General features: G+C 47.9%; 1 protein-coding gene across 1 annotated transcript in view; it reads right to left on the bottom strand.

The window, feature by feature from the left end:
* PRKDC (protein kinase, DNA-activated, catalytic subunit) overlaps window positions 1-19,882 on the bottom strand; it is a 2,818,033-nt gene that overhangs the window by 2,476,502 nt on the left and 321,649 nt on the right. Inside the window, exon 18 of the mRNA XM_086965729.1 lies at window positions 1,111-1,270. Within this exon, the coding sequence (XP_086821855.1) occupies window positions 1,111-1,270 (160 nt within the window). The remainder of the gene's footprint in view (window positions 1-1,110; window positions 1,271-19,882) is intronic.

Raw genomic sequence — 19,882 nt, forward strand, 5'->3', positions numbered from 1 at the left:
TAACAGCTAAGGGGTAGCTGTCTCCAGATCTGCGCTTAGGCTATCGCGGAAAAAGAAAGAACTGATGTCAGTGCGTCTAGGCGGCATCGATGTGGGTCCCAAGATATCATTTATGGCGAACACAATGCCAACGACGGACGCAGAGCCGACCAACACCATTTACCGACGCTCAAGGGTACTTTTAATGAAAAATCTTAAGGATCCAGAATGACGCCCAGGGGAAATTCAAAAGGTAAGGAATCTACTACTAGAAGTTTCTGTTAGATAACATGAATACTAAGTGAATACCATTGGGGTAGGTAGGGAGAGGCAAAAAAATCAAGAAGGACCACAAGGAGTTCAAGTAGGGAGAGAAGACTAGGGCCAGGGTGGTGGACCGAAAAAGAGAAGGGATTTCTGCCAACAGAGGGGGCGAAGCACACAACAGGCAGTTATGAAAGAGCTAAGGAAGAGTCTAGCAGGGGGTGAGGTAGGCAACCTAAGATATGCCGAAAACAGCACAACCAAGGCGTGTAGGGGAGAGTTAAACATCTTGGAGTTGAAGAGAGGTTAAAGCAAAGCATTGTAGAAGGCAACATAACAGTGCAACAGCTAGCACTGCCAAAGTGGAGAAGAGGAGATACATTGATGAAACTAAAGAGTTGGAGAAAAGAACAGGGGGAAAAGAGAATAGACAAAGAATTGCAGGTGAAAGAAAGCAAGGAATGTGGACAATTGCAGACATGGGACAATGGCACGTTCACCCTCATACACCTGATTTTATACTAACAAAATATTGTAGAGTAGCCAGTCTGTGTAATAATTTAACTGTCAAGAATGGACAGCAATACATAAGAAAGTACATAGGTTCAACAATGAGGACACCAACACCGAGGTACACTCCCACTTGTTGCAGGTGACCAAGTCAAACGCAGGAATAGACATCATATAACAGTAAATGAGCAGGCTTTCATGAAAACCAAAGTGAAGTTTCAACACGGACCTAAATGCGAAATACAAACGAAACATGACAACAAAATCACTAAGTAAAAGAAAGATTATGATTTTTCAAAACAACAACATGACTTTTCAAAAGAAATAGGTAATCTCCAGGAGAATAAAAAAAAGTACCTCAAAATATTTTATTCTTTTTGCGTTTTTCACTGCTACCGAAAGTAACTTGTAAAATCCACTAATGAGAGGCAACCGTGTTGACTGCAAAATAAGCTCATAACCAAACACGTACACCCATGGTTCAAAGTACTCGACATGCTTCTCGGGGAGTATCTCTCTGCAGAATTCAAAATAAAAATAAATGATGAAAAAAAGGCTTGAAAACAACAATATTTTGTACTCTATGTATTCATGTTACTACATCTGCCTGCACATCTTCAATGTGGCTGATTTTTAAAGACTTTTGCACCTTTATGTTAAAAACAATTTTGGGGATAATCTGAGACTTGAATGCTACTTGAAACAACTTTAGTACTTTTAAATTGTATATTACAATGCAAAAGTAATTTCGAATCAGTCGTGGCTCATAATATATGAAAGTGGTGGGGGGGGTCTATATTCCTTCAACTGAGCTGATCGAGCAACATGTTTCAAGAGGAGACAAAATTATGAAAATTAAAGTCAAAACTGTGAATTTTACAGCACGACATTTGTTACTTTACCTTTATTTCCTGTGGATCATAATACTTAAAAAGGCAACACACCTCATTATCGTTAAATGCATGGTAAATCTCTCTGTGAATGAAGTAGTTCTCAACAACAGTTTCTAGGTTCTACAATCTCTGATTGTCTCATAGTGGATGACGCTATGGATACTGTGCCAGACACCTCACTCAGACTGCTTCCCTTTAAGAGAGATTGCCGTTAGCACCTATCCCAATAACTGTAGTGTTGCGGTCTAGCTTCCCCACGTCACAGGACCCGCAGCAGTGCATCGCAGGAGGACGTGACGCGGCGGGAGCGATCATTCGTACTGTGGCACAGCGCACGCTGGACGGCTCTCCCCTTCATAGAGTTTACATAATAAATAAAGTAACGGTAACTCAACCCCGCAGTCTCTGCCCTTCATTCCGAGAATCCCACCTTCAATATCCCACAGTGGCGACGTGGCAGAAGGACCATCCGCCACCCGACTTCGGCCAGGTAAGGGAGAGCCAGTGCCTGGCTCTAGGCGGGGGAGCGCACTGTACATCGCGCTCCACTTTGCTCCACGCCAACTTCACTCTTGGCGCGCATTTCGGCGTGTGCACTAAGGTTCCCAGCCAGGTGCAGCCTGCAACTGGGGGCAACCACCACCACAGCCACTGCACAGCAGAGTGGGGCTCTAAGAGCGCCCACTCATAGGCACCAGGAGCAACCACCACCAGGCCCCACCCCTAGAGGGACCAGCCACTGCACAGCACAGCTTGAGACAAGTGAGACCACCACTACCAGGCCCCGGTCATAGATAGCCACCGTTCATAGGAAGGGCGTGCGCAAGGTATACCTCTCCCAGGCCTACCTTCACTTGACGTCTCCACCTGCACGTGGTCATTTTGGCACGCTTATGGGCGAGCACCTACCTCACCGCCGATCACCCCCACAGAAGGGCCCCAGCGGGCCTTCTGCGGCCTTGGCTACCACGAGCCACGCAGCTGCCTTCCTCACCAGCACAAGATGCGCCATGTAGCAGCGAGTAGCAGTCTACAGCCTGGAAAGCAGCAACCTTTCAACCTGCACAGGTGCACCCCTCCAAGCCAGCGGTAGCCCTCCTGGGCTCCACGTAACCTTAAGTCTCCACTGCTGTCCTCATCATATGTGCACAGACCTTCTCCTTAACCGACCCTGTCCCCTTCCTGTCTAAACCTGGAGAGCCGGCCATGAAATGGGCCGACTGGAAGGGGTACTTCTTGAATTACCTTTCATGAGTTGGAGGACAAAGGTGAGGAGGAATTTTCAAGCAAGCAGCGAAAGAAGATCTTGTCACATAACCTAGGGTCAGGGGGTCTGCGTGTTTACAACCAGATGGTGAAAAAGGCCAGGTCTTCGACAGACGACGATGTTTTCCAACACGCACTTGAAGACCTGGACAGGCATTACCAGCCCGTGATATGCACGGCCATTGACCGTTAAAACTTCTTCCAACGGAAACAGGCTGAAGCGGAGTCAGTGGAGGACTATGTGGCAGCCCTCAAGAAACTGGTCTTCAACTGCAAGTTTGGCACCCTGCACGACGACCTCATGCGAGACCAAATCATCATGCACTCCACCCACATGAGCGTCCAGGAAAAGTTCTGTGTTAGCGGCAAAGTGCCCCTTCCAGGAAATCATTGCGATCGTGAAATGGGCGGAATTGTCCAAGCGCTGTGCTCTCGCGGGCAAGAAAGATACAGCTCCACCTGCCACAGTATGCAACATCACCAATCGCAAGATGCCACAGTCTAAAACCGTGATGGACTCCGCCTCACACCGCCAATCGACGTCAAAGGGCAGAGGTACCGGGCGTGCCCCTCAGGGACAACAATGTGCCTGTTACAGATCCGGCAGCCACACCCACATGGGTAATGACAAAAAATACCCAGCGTTTCATGTGAAATGTTCGTTCTGTGGCATCACCTGACACTTTGGCAAGGTCTGCCGTCGGAGGCCCAAGAACTCTACAGTAAAATACGTTCAGAACGTCTCCGATGATCAGGAGGGAGCTGAACTCTTGGACACAGACAGCATTCTTTGCACTGAAATTCACATCCTAGGCATAGGGGGTGTTGCAACGAAGAAACCCTCATGCCAGTTGTCTATAGGGGGAGTCCACGTCGTTATGGTAGCGGACTCTGGGTTGCCCTACACCATCATCCAGAAACAGATTTGGGTCCGAGACTTCGCCTGGGTGGTGGGTGACCAGCTTCACCCCACGGACGTCCATCCAGTCACATACACGGGAGAAAGGATCCCAATGGTTGGATTCAGGCAGCTCCTGTTCGAGCTCAAAGGACGGCACACCACAGCAAAATTGTACGTGGCAAAGAAGGGCCAGTCGGTCCTGGGTTGGGCCGACCAGGGGGCGCTCAGAATCCAGCTCAACCCAGGTGGCGACACGCAGGTGCTCCTGATGGAGGACACGGCCCTACTGTCCTCACTCCAAGCGGAGTTCCCCACTGTCTTCAGCGACCAAATCGGAAAAATGTGCAAGTTCTCCCACAAGATCATACTTAAAGATGGAGCAGTACCAGTGGCACACAAAGTCAGGAACTTCCCGTTCAACTGCCGAGAAGCAGTACAGCTGGAACTGAAACGCCTAGAAGACGGCGGCATCATCGAACCGATCGAATGCGCCGAATGGCTTGCACCGTTGGTAGTGGCACGCAACCCAAGCGGGAAGATCCGTCTCTGCATAGACCTCCGCGAACTTAACAAAAACATAATTGGGGACAAGTTTCCCTTGCCCAAGATAAACTAATTGCCCGCCCAGACCAAAAGGTGTCAAGTGGTTCTGTACCATGGACCTCAAAGCCGCCTACCACCAGGTATCACTCCATCTGTCATGCGTCAACTTGCATCATTCATCACACCCTTTGGATGCTACAGGTTCTGACGCTAGCCCTTTGGGCTCGCATCCACAGCGGCCGTCTTCCAAAAACTCATGCACAGGCTGTTCCAAAGTATCCCGGGAGGCATCTACTTTCAAGATGACATCCTCGTTGTGGGGAAATCCAAAGCTGAACACGAGGACATCTTGCACACCGTCTTACACGTGCTCGCAGCCAATGGCCTCACGGCCGAATTGGAGAAGTGCAAATTCGGTCTCCGCAAGGTCACGTACCTAGGGCATGAAATCAGCGACACAGGCATCCAGCATCCTCACCACGGACGCCAGTGTCAAGGGACTGGGAGCAGTCCTTTCACCGAGGGCTTCGGACAGCACCAAAACCACGGTGGGGTTCCCATCTCGATCCCTCACCCCCAGTGAAGAGAAGTACAGTGTGATCGAGAAGGAAATGATCGCCACCATTTGGGCAATGGAGAAATTCCGACAGTTGCTGTGGAGGTCACGATTCACACTCCATACGGATCACAAGCCCCTGATCAAGGTCCTCACATCCAGCGGCAACATGACTGCCTCCCCACACATCGCAAAATTGACATTGTGTCTGCTGGACTTAGTTTACGATGTGGAGTAGATCCCGGGTCCGCAGAACAGGGGGGCGGATTTCCTAAGCATGGCAGCAGCCATGGAAGAACCCGTCACATCATCGGAGTGGGATGAATACAGCGTCGCATTCATGGAAGATCAGGAACACATCATCAGTGCCCAGGACTGGGCAGACGCATACACGCAGGACCCGGGACTATCCCAAGTCAAGCAGTATGTCATGCGCGGCTGGCCGGAAAAGAAGCACATTGACAGCAGCCTTAGGAAATTCTGGAAAGTCCGCGAGGAACTCTCCATTGGCGAGGACTCCATATTCCTGCTACGAGGAGAAAGAGGGGTGCCCCCGAAGGCTCTGTACAACCACATTCTTCACATCAATCATGAAGGCCACCTGGGCTTAGTACAGGCCAAAAGGCAGATGAAACAGCTGTACTGGTGGCCCGCCATGGACACCCAAGAAGAAAGGTTCGTGAGAGACTGTGCCCATTGCGCCAGAGCTGACAAATCTCTCATCACCCTGAGGCCCCCCCCCCCCATGGGCGAGTTCTCCACTCCCAACAACCCTTGGGAAGACTTATCCATCGACATTGTAGGCCCAGTCCTAGACACCTGGGGCACACCCAAACACCTCATTGTCGTTGTAGACCGTTATTCCAAGTGGCCAAAAGTCAAAATCTGTGAATCGGTGGATTCCGATGCCGTCATCACCTTCCTCACCAACATCTTCTTGAGGGAGGGGATCCCCAAGTCCATCACCAGCGACAATGGACCCCAGTTCACACCAGCCACATGTTGAAGGGGTGACAAGATCACAAACCCTTATTAGCCAGTTTAATGAGCTTCCAATCTGTTTGCGCTTCAGCCCTCAGCAGGGGGACACCCCTCACCCCCTTGTTTAGATAGAGAATAGAAAGGTTGTGCTGGGGCTTGAAGATTTAAATGTTCCTTCTTTGGAATAATTCCAATAAAATCAGATTAGTTAGTGCAGAGCGTATTTATTGGCACATCCCCAAGCCCCAGCACAACCTTTCTATTCCACATCAGCCAAATGGACAGCTTTCACCAACAGAAACAGTATCCAAAAGGATCGCACTCCGGACTAAAACCCAGCGGGCAACGGCCAGGTGGAACGTTTTAACCGGGTGATCATGGGCTCAATCCAAGCAGCCATCAGCGCCAGTAAGTACTGGGAGTACTAAGACAGAAACACGGTATGGGCCTACTGCATCACATCTACCTTGACAGTCTACAGCCCGTTTAAGATCCTCAGAGGCAGAGAACCCTTAACCAGCGACAACACAGCTTGAATAACCATGAGACTCCAAAGTAAATGGTCCCCAGCCATTGTCCGCAGGAACATAGAGAAGGCACAAAGCATCTACAAGGCACATTATGACAAAAGGAGCAGTGCGGGTGAAGCCTCATTGGCAGAGGGCGAGTGGGTCTGAGTCAAAAAGGGCCAATCAGGACGCAAGGGAGACATTAAATTCAGTGAGCCCCTGCGGGTGGTAGAAGTATACACCCGTTCTGCCTTATTGAGTGATGGCAAGGTATGGTCCCAATCCAGAATGGCCAAGTGCAACAAGATCCTGCATTGGGGAATGAACAATAGTGAACGAGAAGAAGGCCCCAGTGCGACTGGAGCGGATGCACCCTCTACAGACCACGCGAGTGCGGCAGGACCCGCAGCCAGTGGGGAAGGAAAATCACCCGGACAGCCGACGCCGTGCCCGCCCAGGCAGGTCTCAGACGGAGGGGAAGTTCTGGGAGAGATATCTAACGCATTCCAGAGAGACCAGGAGGAGGGCGCGAGGTCAGACGAACCCCACGGGGGAAGAGAGCAAGGGACCGGAACGCACACCTGCAAGGGCCGTGCGGTGAAGCTACCGAAACACCTGTGACTTTCAGTTGTGAATCTCCATCTCTCCCTCTCTCCCCCTGGGGGTACAGTTATCCCAACAGTTGTGTCCGCTATTGTTAAGGGGGAAGATGTGTGGTGTTGCGGTCTAGCTTCCTCGCGTCACGCGACCCGCCACAGTGCACCGCGGGAGGACGTGGCGGGAACGAGCATTCGGACCGCTGCACAGCGCACGCCGGACGGCTCTCCCCTTCATACAGTTTACATAATAAATAAAGTAACGGTAACTCAACCCCGCAGTCTCTGCCCTTCCTTCCGAGCATCCCACCTTCAATATCCCACAAATACCCATCCAGGATCTTGGCCTTCAGCTCCATGACAACTGAAACTAAAATTGAAGAGTATAGATCAATGGGGAGGGAAAAAGGCAGACACAGGGGGCAGTTGGGCCAAGAAAAAACAGAGAAGCGCTTCTTACACATTCTAGCAGCTCATTACTGACAAACTTAAGAGAGCAGCCCAGTCTTATAGTCTTCTATGGACATAAAAGTATTCTTTCCTTACTATACCTTCCTAACCAATAGTACCTTTCAATGCTGACCCTACCCGATATTCTTTTGTTTTCTTTTCTCTCGTATGCAGTGTGAGAAGTTGGCCTGATATGTGATGTCCACTATTCTAGTGGGCACCCTGTATCAGTCCAAACAACCCTTATGGTGATGGTTGTAAAGTCAACCTTATAAACCAGCTATCCTAGTAGTAGCATGGACAAAGCAGTCTTAGGCTAATACTTCAGAGAGCATGTGAAGCCAATTGTTTTACCAATAATAACCCCTTGAATACCAAATGAAAGGACACCACACAAGGTATATGTCAAATATATATGTATTAATTACTAACACAACCCCTCTGCAGTCTTTATGAGTTCAGAGTTCGAGATACAGCACAAGTTACTCAATAAGCATACTATAAGTTGCACAAATACAATTCTGCCCTAGGGGCCTTACGAACCATATACTAAAGAAGTGGTATAAGAACCATTTCAGGAAAAGTGAATAGGCCTAGGGCATCGCTGGGACTACACTGAGTAACCAAAGGTTAGGAAGCAGGAGTCCTACAGGATGCGGGTGCAGTGTCTAAACACACACGCGGGTTCTCCTAGACTTTCAATGGGAACTTAATGTTAACAAAGTAGTTGATTTTGGACACTTCCGGGTGGACTACGGGAAAACCCTGTTAAAGTAGGACACTTGGATAGTTATTACCCACGGGAGCACCGGAGTACTAGAGTTACCCGACCCAGGGAAGCCGGGTGCATAGGTGTTCTTTTGTGTTGGGTTTCGTCGTCGAATCCTATGGAGAGCTGCACAAAGATGCCGCAGGCTACCAGCAGGAAGATGTCCAGTTGGTTCCAAGGGTGGATCGGAGCAGTGAAGAACCTGAAAGCAGAGGGGACAGAGTCTGGGTCACTAGCCAGTGACCAGGAAGGAACCAGGCGATGTCGAGCTGCAAACAGGTGAATAAGTGAAGCTGGTCTCTGCAGCCACATGGACCAGGAGGCGTCGACGACGACCAGGAGCTGGATACGGACTGTCCCACGAAGGATCTGGCTGTTGGCGGTGTTGGCTTCTGGATTGGAGTCAACAAGCCTTGGCAAAGGCAACCCAAGCAGGAAGGGAAGTGTCAGGATTCAGATTACGTTAGCGCCTACCTAACTAGAACTCGACTCCCATGATTCCTTAGGAGGGGAGGTACTTAGGAACATCATGCGCAGGAGCAGATGCGCGTAATTCTGTTTGCTTCCGGAGAAGCAGTTGTTGCCAGAAGAGGTCTTCCCCCTGCAGCCAGCGTCCTGTGGTGTTCCTCACGCATTCTTCCTCTGGATAAGTTCGGAGAGTAAAGGCTCAAGTAGGTGGCATTTGCTGTGCGGAGCGCGGTGTGTCTGGTAACCACGCGCCACCGTACTGTGCACCTTTCTCTTGTTGTCAGGGCGGAGCGCTGTGTGTCTGTTGGCCACCCGCTACCGTCCTCTGTCATTCCAGTATCCCGGGCGGAGCGCGGTGTGTCGGCTGACCACGCGCTGCCGTTCCTATTGTTTTATCTTCATTTCATCAATAGCGGAGCGCTGTGTGTCCGTTGGCCACGCGCTACCGTTTCTTTTCACTTTTGTCTGGCATTAAAGTGTAATACACGTTTACTTGGCCACACTTTTGCTTCTGCACATTATTTAACATTCAGGATAATTCCCCCTGGATTTACCACGGAGTAGTGAAGCACGGGTTGGTCTTCTTAAGTGCTTCCGTCTAAAGTCGACAAGACTGTTGTTATTTAAGGGGAAGTGAGGTAACCTCTCTGGATTTCGTTTCTTTACATTATATCTACAGGGTGTTTGCAGTCTTTATTTGAGATTTGGATATGAACCGAATATTAAAGCTTTTCATGGACTATAGCTGTACCCTAATGATTTCCCCCTTTCTTTGTGGAGTGGGCATTACTCGTAATGGTAGGTGTATGCAGTGTATCACTATTGTCTGAGTAGACTCTGGGGAATGCTGAATTGTAGATTACATTCCTGTTTATATGTTCACAGATTTACTTCTAAAGACAGGAAATGTATCGGATGTTTTGGTTAGGATGCTCTGGTGTTTAAGAGATCCCTAAGACTCAATACAGGTACGAAATACTATAGTGAGAACATTGGAGTGTAGACACATATGTATGATTTAGCTATAACATTGTATTCATGTCATTTCAGATCCTTTTCCCTCCTGTCCCCTTCCCTTTCCTGTCCCTCGCCTGATGGTTCCGACACCCTGTGTTTATACTTCAGGGTGTAGGTAACATCTGGAGGTGGACCCCTATTTACAACGACTGGATCCTGTGGAGCATATCGGACAGGAAGATCGGCTTCTGTTCAGACCAGCAAGGTCTGGGGAGCTTCCCCTTTACAGGAAAGCAGGAGCAAGCCCGGAGCAACCAGGCAAGCGGGGTTGATTCGCAAAGATGTCTTCAGGAGGGCCACTAGCCAACGGGCTAGCAGCCGTGAAGAGGCGTCGAGGAGAAATGCAGGCGCAGGCCCCAAGCGGCACTCGTGGAGTGTGGAGAGCTGAGCTTCGGTGCACTTACGGCTCGGGGTTGGGGCTTCTCAAGTCCCAATGCACAACTTCGAGGACGCCTCGGAAGCTGCAAAGTTAGCAAAAAGCAGGTACTGCAGGTAGTCCGGTCCAACGTCTCTCATGTCCGCCACGGGTCTCAGCTTTGCTTTGGATGTGGGTCGGGGTCAGAGAAGTCTGGAAGTCCAGAGGCTGCGTCGCTAAGTCTTCGGGTTCCGGCGGGAGCGCAGACAAAGCAAACCGGCAAGTAACTGATGGTGCCTGTTTGCACAGGGTGGTCACTCCTTGACCACAAGGGAGATTCTTCAGACTTCTAGTTGCAGTAGAATGTCGAAGGTCCAGAGTTTTGTTTCAGAGTTTCAGTTCAGGATAATCTAAAGTCTCTAGACTCAGCTCCTAGCTTTATACTAATCTAAGGGGCTGGAATACCTGCTAGGTCCCTCCTATGGGTGGAACCTGGGAAGGGGGTGGGTACACCCCTTTCCCTTTGTCCAGTTTCGCGCCAGAGCTGGGGCTGGAGTGCCCCAGCAACTGGTTTGAACCGGGCTATGCATGGAGCACCTTGTGTGCCCCAGGCAGTGTCTCATTTCATTCAACCCACCCTGCCCCAATACACTATAGCCTGTCTGGGGGGGGGGGGTGGGGGGGGGGGGGGGTTAGTATTCCACAGTGTATGACACCTTACACAACATGTTTTGATAAAGCCAAACCAAAGTTAGCATTAACCGCAAGGATTATAATGCACTTAAGAGTATATGGTATGGCTATATCATAGAACAGCTATAAGGACATGGTTCCGAAAGCTGCAGACAGGCTCAGCTCATGCTGGATGGAGCATCATCTCACATAAAACCAAGCACTCTGCCTTCAGGATTGTCAAGGCCTGCCATAGGAGTGACTTATAGGTATATATGTGTCTATATGTAATGGTAGGTATAGGGATACTATACCTAAGCAAGCAGTGATTACACGACCTTGCCCCAGCTGAGTGATCAGCCAGTTGTGTCAATTTGGATGGCCAGCCAGGGGTGGCATAATACATGCTGCAGGCCTTGGATACACCTATGCCCTGGGTACCTATGGTATACTATACAGGGGCTCATAAGGTGACCCAATATCCAATTGGAGATGTACCTAAAGTACATGGAGTCCATTTTACAGTTAGAGCAGATAGCCTGGGGCCCTGATTAGCAGGATCCCAGACCAACTAAGTCGAAAACCAGCTAAACACTAGGCAAAAAGTTGGGGTAACCATATAGTCAGATATCTACCTTCCTACATGCAGACGAAGACTTGCTATATTTTTTTGAGTATTAATTTTACGTACCTGACATTCGCTTGGGGCGCTACCTATTTTAATAGTTATTACTTCAACTCTTAAATATAATCCGTTGTACCGTGCCCACACACTAGCGTGAGAGCACGATAGGACACTTTCAAATAAAATAAACAAATAAATAAATGGTCCCTGGGTGGAGCCATCTTTTTGGTGTGGGAAATGGGCCGTGGAGGAACTGGGGAAAAAAGCATAAGGCACAGTATTCACCAAGATTTCCAGAACTGCAGACTGGGTCTAAAGGGCCATGAATGCCGGAAAGGGATGACTGGAAGCATATATATCTCTCAATGGTCATAGGTTTGAGAATAAGAGTATGCTAGAGTTCCCTTTAAACTGTCACAGTCCTCAGGGGTATTTCTTGTACGTTTTGTTAATCAAGGGTCTCCAGTACTGTGCACAATCACTTTCAACTCTTTTGTTTCCTCCATAGGAAGACATATCACCAGGATGGTGGATAAGGGGGTGGTATTGGTCAAATAAGATCCTAAATGGGCCACCAAAAGACTCACATCATTCTAGCTCGGTGTAAATTGGAGTCATTCTACTGGGTCCGCAAGAGAGCAACTAATGTCCACATGTAAGACTGCAAAGCGAAAGTCTCTGGCAAGTCTTTTTCCCACTTCTTGCCCTGTTTTATTTTACGCATTTTCCTTGTTCCCTCTGTGGTGTCTCCTTTCTTCCTAGCATCTACAAACTGTAGTTCAACAGCCTCTACACTAGAATAGTAGGCAGTAGGTTTTGCTCAGTGGTGCCTAGCTTGCTATACACTTTCCGTGTACAGCCCATTACAATCCTGGCACGCTGAGTGAGAATAGAAGAACAATTGTTACTTACCTGTAAATAGTGGTTCTCCAGTATTGGTGTCTTTCATAGATTCACATGCTTGAATATTCCCCGTCGTCGGAGTGGGAGTCCCACGGTAAATAAAATAGCAATAAATTATATATATATATATATATCAATGAAAAAACCATAGGTTATAGGCCATATATAGTTAGGAATTAGCATTTACAAAACCTTATTTTACTCGCATAAAACCATTGAAATTCCATATATAGTTAGCTAACTATAAGCGCTAACTATATATCGCGCACCCGCAATCCACTGCTGATGATGTCACATATTACATCATTCATGACATGGTCAGTGACATCACTGATGACATCACTGATCAAAACAACCAGTGATTGTATGTGTCTGTAAAGTTTAAATATGTTTCACATATTGAAGAATGAGTGGATGTATAAGTGTCTGGATGAAGAATTTAGTAGGTGCATGACTGACTGTATGAGTTAGTGATTAAATGTGTCTCACTGAGTACATGGGTTAGTGACTAAACTGTCTTAATTCGTGCATCAGTATGTTTGTTGTTGTGTAAGCTGCTGCATGTGTTGATCAGTAGCTATAAGAGTGGCCATATGGGTTATTGATTGGTTGCCCAAATATTTGAATGGGAGGCTGAGTGTGTGTGTGGGTGGCTGGGAGGTGCGTGACTCTGTGCATAGATGTGTAAGCAGTTGATTCACTAGGAGTATGAGTTCAAGAGTGCATGTGGAAACAGCTATATGGGCGGTTGACTGTGCATGGGTGTGTTGGTGAGTGAATGGATTTCTCATTGCTACATGTGCAAGTAAGTACGTATGTAAAACACAATACATGTGAGAGTTGAGATATATAAATAACTGAACATAAGACCCAGTGAATGTGTGAGTGGCTGTATCGATCACTGTGAGCTTGTATCAGGGATTATATAAGAGAGTAAATATGTGTTATTATATGTTTGAATAAGTAAGATGTGTATAACTGTATAGTTGAGGAAATGGAGGTGTGATTGATTCTTTGCATGACTGACTAGGTGTGTGAGTAACTCCATGGATGAGTGACAGTCTGTGAGTGTCTGTTTATACTGAGTGTATGTAAGGTTATATTAGAGTCTGAAGAGGTTCATTGTATTATCACATGAGTGATGTGATCAGTGATGACAAATGAGATGTCATCAGTGATGTCATTTGAGTTGTCATCAGTGATGTCATCAGTGATGTCATTTGAGATGTCATCATTGATATCATTTGAGTTGTCATCAGTGATGTCATTTGAGATGTCATCAGTGATGTCATCAGTGATGTCACTGACCATGTCATGAATGATGTAATATGTGACATCATCAGCAGTGGATTGCGGGTGCGCGATATATAGTTAGCGCTTATAGTTAGCTAACTATATATGGAATTTCAATGGTTTTATGCGAGTAAAATAAGGTTTTGTAAATGCTAATTCCTAACTATATATGGCCTATAACCTATGGTTTTTTCATTGAATTTTCAAGGTTTTGTAAATGCAAATTCCTAACTATATATCCACTATAACCTATGGTTTTTTCTGTGAATTTCATTGGTTTTTTAATAGCAAATATGAAAAGCTTTAAAATGTCAAGTACGTGATAGATAAAAACATTTTCGTATTTATGCACGCTGATGTGCTTTGAACGCTGCCCCCCCCCTCCCCTCTTTTGCCTTAGTAGTACTCTCTCTTTGCAGATACAGAAGGGTAGTTAACGCAGGCCTTTACCCCCGTTGTAATCCGTCGTACCTCCTTGTCTCTCCATTTGATTGATTGTTGTCCAAGCATTTACTGTTTTAGAATTGGTTCTCTTTGGATCATTCTCTATTTACAAACAAGCACAAAGTCGCAATACTCTGTTTAGTCTTTGCAGATAGTGAAAAATCGTGTAAAAAAATAAAAGTAATCGAGCAAAATCAGTAGGCCACTAATTGGATCTCTTTTTGACCTCGCTAAAATAGAAATATTAGGAACAACCCTTCTTGAGAAATACGAAAATAGTGAGATGAACTGAGCTCCACACCATGAGGGCTGCAAGACAGCTCGGCTCCATCACCCATCCCGCACAAAATAATGACAAACCCTATGCAAATATTAAAAATATAGACAACACACCAGCAAAGAAACAGGGTAAAACATTTTATTAAAAAACTATTTACATAACGTTGGTTTATAAGATGATGTCAGTAGTGGACCGATGTGTGAATAGATCGAAAACAGCACAAGGCTCCAAGATCCGGATAGCAAGCTCCTGGATGTTGGGTGCCATAGTTTAGAGTTCTGAATTTCAGCCTTTTTCAATGCCTGTGCTTTGTTGAATCAAAATGGCGGCTTGACACAAAGCTGACTCAAGCGTTGTTACTGATGCTATGCAGACCAAAACTGGTTTTCAGTTTGTACATTTTTCTAGATTTTTCAATCCAAGTTTGGTTGACTTTGTAGAACGATGGCTTCAGATTTTCAACATACGGTGTGGTGGCGCTGACTGGGAGGGGGCGCTTCGCTCCTGCCCCCTCCCCAAGTAAGATTTTCATACGTGAAAGTACGTTAATGGTTTTGGTCCCTGAGATGCTTCGATGTCACTACCATTCTCAAATAGCATAAGTTCTAGATGTTGGGTGCCATAGTTAAGAGTTCTGAGCAGCGCTTGTAACACTGTCTGAAGCTTATTTCCACCTACTGCAGCTTCACTATTCTCAAAGTAAGTGAGTGTCGTTTGTGGACCTGACTGCATTAGAAAACAATGTGATATGTTACCTTCCTAAACAGCTTGACGGAGGCCCCTGAGGGGCGCTGTGATGGCCATGGACTCGGAGAAGACGCTTGGCTCCGACACCCTCCCCAAGTCTTATAGCACTGGTGTAGCCTGAGATCGCCCCCGACATAGGCGGCCGGCTCCCGGGGTCCGGCGGTACTTTTTGCCTTTTGATGACTCTTCAATTCTGGACCTTGTCCCACAATCCGTTTGACCTGAAGACAAGCTGTAGTGAGGCGCCCCTTTATCGTTTTAGTTGCCATTCCGCCCGCTTTTGCTACACTGTGCCTCTTCCGCCATTCAGCTGTTTTCCGCCCGCTCTTGCGACTACAGCGTCTCGCTCACCATGTAGTTGAGATGCGCCCGCTCTTGCGGTGCAGCGATAGGCGGCTGCCACAGGACTCTCAAAATGGCGGCCGGCTCTTCGGTTTTGGGCCTGGTCCACTAAAATGGCCCTGGGACACCTTGGAACTCGGACGCTTGTCTGCTAGGGCTTGGGTCCCATTCTCGAAAAGCGTCCCCTCAGCCGTGAAGATTCTACAAAAGTCTTGGGGGCCTCCGACTCCCGCAGGCTTCTGGTGGGGAGCGGCTGCCATGATTGCTCGTGGAATGGCCACGACGGAGCTACGAGATGGTAGTGGTCTCATGCTGACGCCAGCTTTAGTCTGAAACATCCAGAAACACTGTAGACTACCAATTCGATCAGTTCCGGTAGCGCCCCAACATGACCCGGAAGAGAAGAACTTGCCCTCCCCTCTTTGACTGATGGTTCTTGTTGCCTGTCCCCTCTGTTGTCATTTAACAGAACTTTTTGGACTGCTGAAAGGGGTTGTGTTCTGAACGCTGGTTGGTGGAGACATTTAGACTATATTCTTGACCTACGTTGTCGCGTAATGCGTTTTATGACACGCCGCGTTAGCGCACCCGGAAGTGATCCGAGGCGCGGCGCGCAGCGCGTAACGTAAGCATAACAGGTCATGTGACTTGTTAATAAAACTTTTCATTGGTTCATTTTACTTTTGTTAATTTAATGATGAAAAGCTTGGTCATATGACCTAAAAATTACGCTTTTTATTATTTTCGAACAATATTTTTTTTTCAAACATATGTTATAATATTCCAGGCTAATGTACTTTCCCGGAAAATTTACAACTGTCTTGCAAGTAAAATATATTCCTTTTTCGAGAAAAAGGGCGTTTCTTCCTTCCATGACGGAGCCGTTGAGTAAAAGAGATTCGGCCTGCTGTCTTAGTCGCCGATACGCCTGATTATCAGATTCTTATCGATCACTTTATGTTGCAGACATGAAAAACACAACTGCCCTTGACCATTTATCTTTACTGCGTTCCTACATATTATACCTTTTATCCGTCATGTAATTGGACTGCTTTATTTCACTTGCCTTTTACTGATTCGAAAACAGTCACTAAAAGTAAAAACTTTACAAATGAAAATACTACTACCGTGTTTTGTTTTAAAAACCTTTATTGTGAAAATGTCAGTATACAAATACGGGCCTATAACCACGTGGGCCGGCCACGGAGCAAACTCAAATCGTATATGATGAGGAGACATTTACACTGTAGAAGAACGTAACGAGCGGGCCATTAGGTGACAAGAACAAAGGTGTCTAACAGTTGCGGAATCGGTGGACGTACATTTTGTAATTAAAATACGACAGGGCCACTTACAATAACATTTTCTAGATATACATTTGCGGGCAAAGAGTTACGAGTCCCATTTATACCGGCGCCATTTTGGGCGAGGCCGGGCAGGTCCAAGATATAGTCAAAATGTCTCCACCAACCATCGGCCAGACCAGAACCCCTTTCGGCCCTTTATGTTACAAGATGGTGTCTTCCATTCAGAAAATATTGGTGGCAGCATTTTGAAAGGAAACAGAAACAGCCGTTCTCCTAGTGAGTTTCACATTGTTACATTTAGGAAGAATGTTGAAGAGTAGTATGTGGAAAATCTGAAGCCATTTTTCTACAAACTCTCAATCAGACTTGGATGGAAAAAAAAACCTGAAGAATGTACAAACTGAAAACCAATTTTTGTCTGTATAGCACCAACAGTAACGCTTGAGTCAGCTTTGTGTCAAGCCGCCATTTTCATTCAATCAATAGCGTCCCCCTGCACACATTCAGGGACCTGGTCGTGTCTTCAGATGAAACGCATTGTAGGAAAAGAAGCAGAAAGGAAAAGGAAAAAAGTTCCGCCGGACCTAGTGAAGCTGCAGCAGGTGCAAATAAGCTTCAGACAGTCTTACAAGCACTGCTCAGAACTCTCAACTGAGGCACTCAACATCCAGGACTTGCCATTCGGATCTTGGCGCCTTGTATTTTTGTTTTGTTTTTGATGGAGGGGAAAGAACAAAAAACAGACATTGAAAAAGGCTCAACAGTGCAGGGCGCCTTGTGCTGGTTCCGACCTATTCACACATCGGTCCGCTACTGACATCACCTCATAAACCAACGGGGCACCCCACGCCGACTTTCGGCGCAGCATTGTAGGATGGCCACACCAGTGCGGCAATTTGCTGGACACCACCTCGGTGCCATCCAGATCTCGACGCGTTCATTCATTCAATAGCGTCCCCCTGCACACATTCAGGGACCTGGTCGTGTCTTCAGAAGAAACGCATTGTAGGAAAAGAAGCAGAAAGGAAAAGGCAACAAGTTCCGCCGGACCTAGTGAAGCTGCAGCAGGTGCAAATAAGCTTCAGACAGTTCTACAAGCACTGCTCAGAAATCTCAACTGAGGCACTCAACATCCAGGACTTGCCATTCGGATCTTGGCGCCTTGTGCTGGTTCCGACCTATTCACACATCAGTCCACTACTGACATCACCTCATAAGCCAACGGGGCACCCCACGCCGACTTCCGGCGCAGCATTGTAGGATGGCCACACCAGTGCAGCCACTTGCTGGACACCACCTCGGTGCCATCCGGATCTCAGCGCGTTCGAGTCACTGTGCCGGAAGAGTGACCGGAACTCAGCTGAACACGCCGTCTTTCGGCGCAGCATTGTAGGATGGCCACACCAGTACGGCAATTTGCTGGACACCACCTCGGCGCCATCCGGATCTCGGCGCGTTCGAGTCACTGTACCGCAACAGTGACCGCAATTCAGCTGGACACGCCGTCTTTCGGCGCAGCATTGTAGGATGGCCACACCAGTGCGGCAATTTGCTGGACACCACCTCGGTGCCATCCGGATCTCGGCGCGTTGTGCTGCCTTCGGCCTATTCGCACATCGGTCCGCTACTGACGCCGCCTCACGTGCCAACGGATTTTCTACGCTTTTTGTAGCCCTATGTCGCATAACAGGTCATGTGACTTGTTTATAAAACTTTTTATTGGTTCATTTTACTTTTGGTTTCCTAAAGATGGAAGGCTTGGTCATATGACCTAAAAATAACACTTTTCATTGGTTTAGAACATTTTTTTTTCCCAAACGATGAAAGCCCCACCTTGTTTCTGGATCATTCAGACTGAAGCTGGCGTCAGCATGAGAGCACCACCATCTCTTGGCTCCGTCGTGGTCATTCCGCGAGCAATCATGTCAGCCGCTCCCCACCGGAAGCCTGCGGGAGTCGGGGGCCCCCAAGACTTTTACACAATCTTCACGGCTGAGGGGACGCTTTTCGAGAATGGAGCCCAAGCCCTAGCAGGCAAGCGTCCGACTTCCAAGGTGTCCCAGGGCCATTTCAGTGGACCAGGCCCAAAACCGAAGAGCCGTCCGCCATTTTGACAGCCATGTGGCAGCCGCCTATCGCTGCACTGCAAGAGTGGGAGCAACTCCACAACATGGTGAGCGAGACGCTGTGGCCGCAAGAGCGAGCGCAACTCAGCTAGATGGCCGCCACCTGGGGAGGCCCGTTCACGCCGCCTCCCCCCCCCCCCCCCCCCCCGGGCCGCCGCACGCCAATTTTCGGAGCAGCATTGTAGGATACCAAAACCAGTGCGGCAGTTTACTGGACATCACCTGGGTGCCTGTCGTACATGTTGTGTCAGCCATGTGACACTGGACACAGACCGCTACTGACGAGGCCTCCCCCCGCACCACCCGGGACGCCCCACGCTGTTTTTCTGTGCTGCATTGTAGGATCCCTAAACCAGTGCGGCACCCAGGCGACATCACCTGGGTGCCGTCCAGAACTCTGCACGTTGTGCTGCCTTGGGACTATTCGCACAACAGACCGCTACTGACGAGGCCTCCCCCCGCCCCACCCGGGACGCCCCACGCCAATTTTCGGAGCAGCATTGTAGGATCCCTAAACCAGTGCGGCACCCAGGCGACATCACCTGGGTGCCGTCCAGAACTCTGCACGTTGTGCTGCCTTGGGACTATTCGCACAAAAGACAGCTTCTAACCATTGTTGCTTTTTGTGTTAATAAATGTTTAAATGTTTTTAGTTTTTGTTCTGTTCATTATCGTTAAAAGTTAATAAAGTTTTATAACCTTAATTTGTTGGAGTGTTATCTATTTTTTGAAAAATGGGTGAATGGGGCCTTGAATCGGGTTATTGTCATGTGTGGGCTTTGGAAGTGTGCTGCTGCAGGATCGGACATTTCAAACTCAAATGCACGTTCTTTTTCTTACCTTTCCGAAGCATGGAGCGCAATAGCAGGCAGAGAAAGGGTGATGCACGTGTTGAACACTACCTGACCTGGCAAGTTGCTGGCAGTGCCCCCCCGCCCGCTCCTGAAAGAGGGCACACACACACCGCCGCCCCGAGTACTTCACAAATCTTTAAAAGACCATGCGCTTGTTCATGAGGCTTAAATGGTTTATCACCTCTTCTAGAACCCCTACATCGACCCTCTGACGTTTCATGGAAAAATTACC

Source organism: Lissotriton vulgaris, chromosome 4_1 (genome assembly GCF_964263255.1).
Source record: "Lissotriton vulgaris chromosome 4_1, aLisVul1.2, whole genome shotgun sequence".
Lineage (NCBI taxonomy): Eukaryota > Metazoa > Chordata > Amphibia > Caudata > Salamandridae > Lissotriton > Lissotriton vulgaris.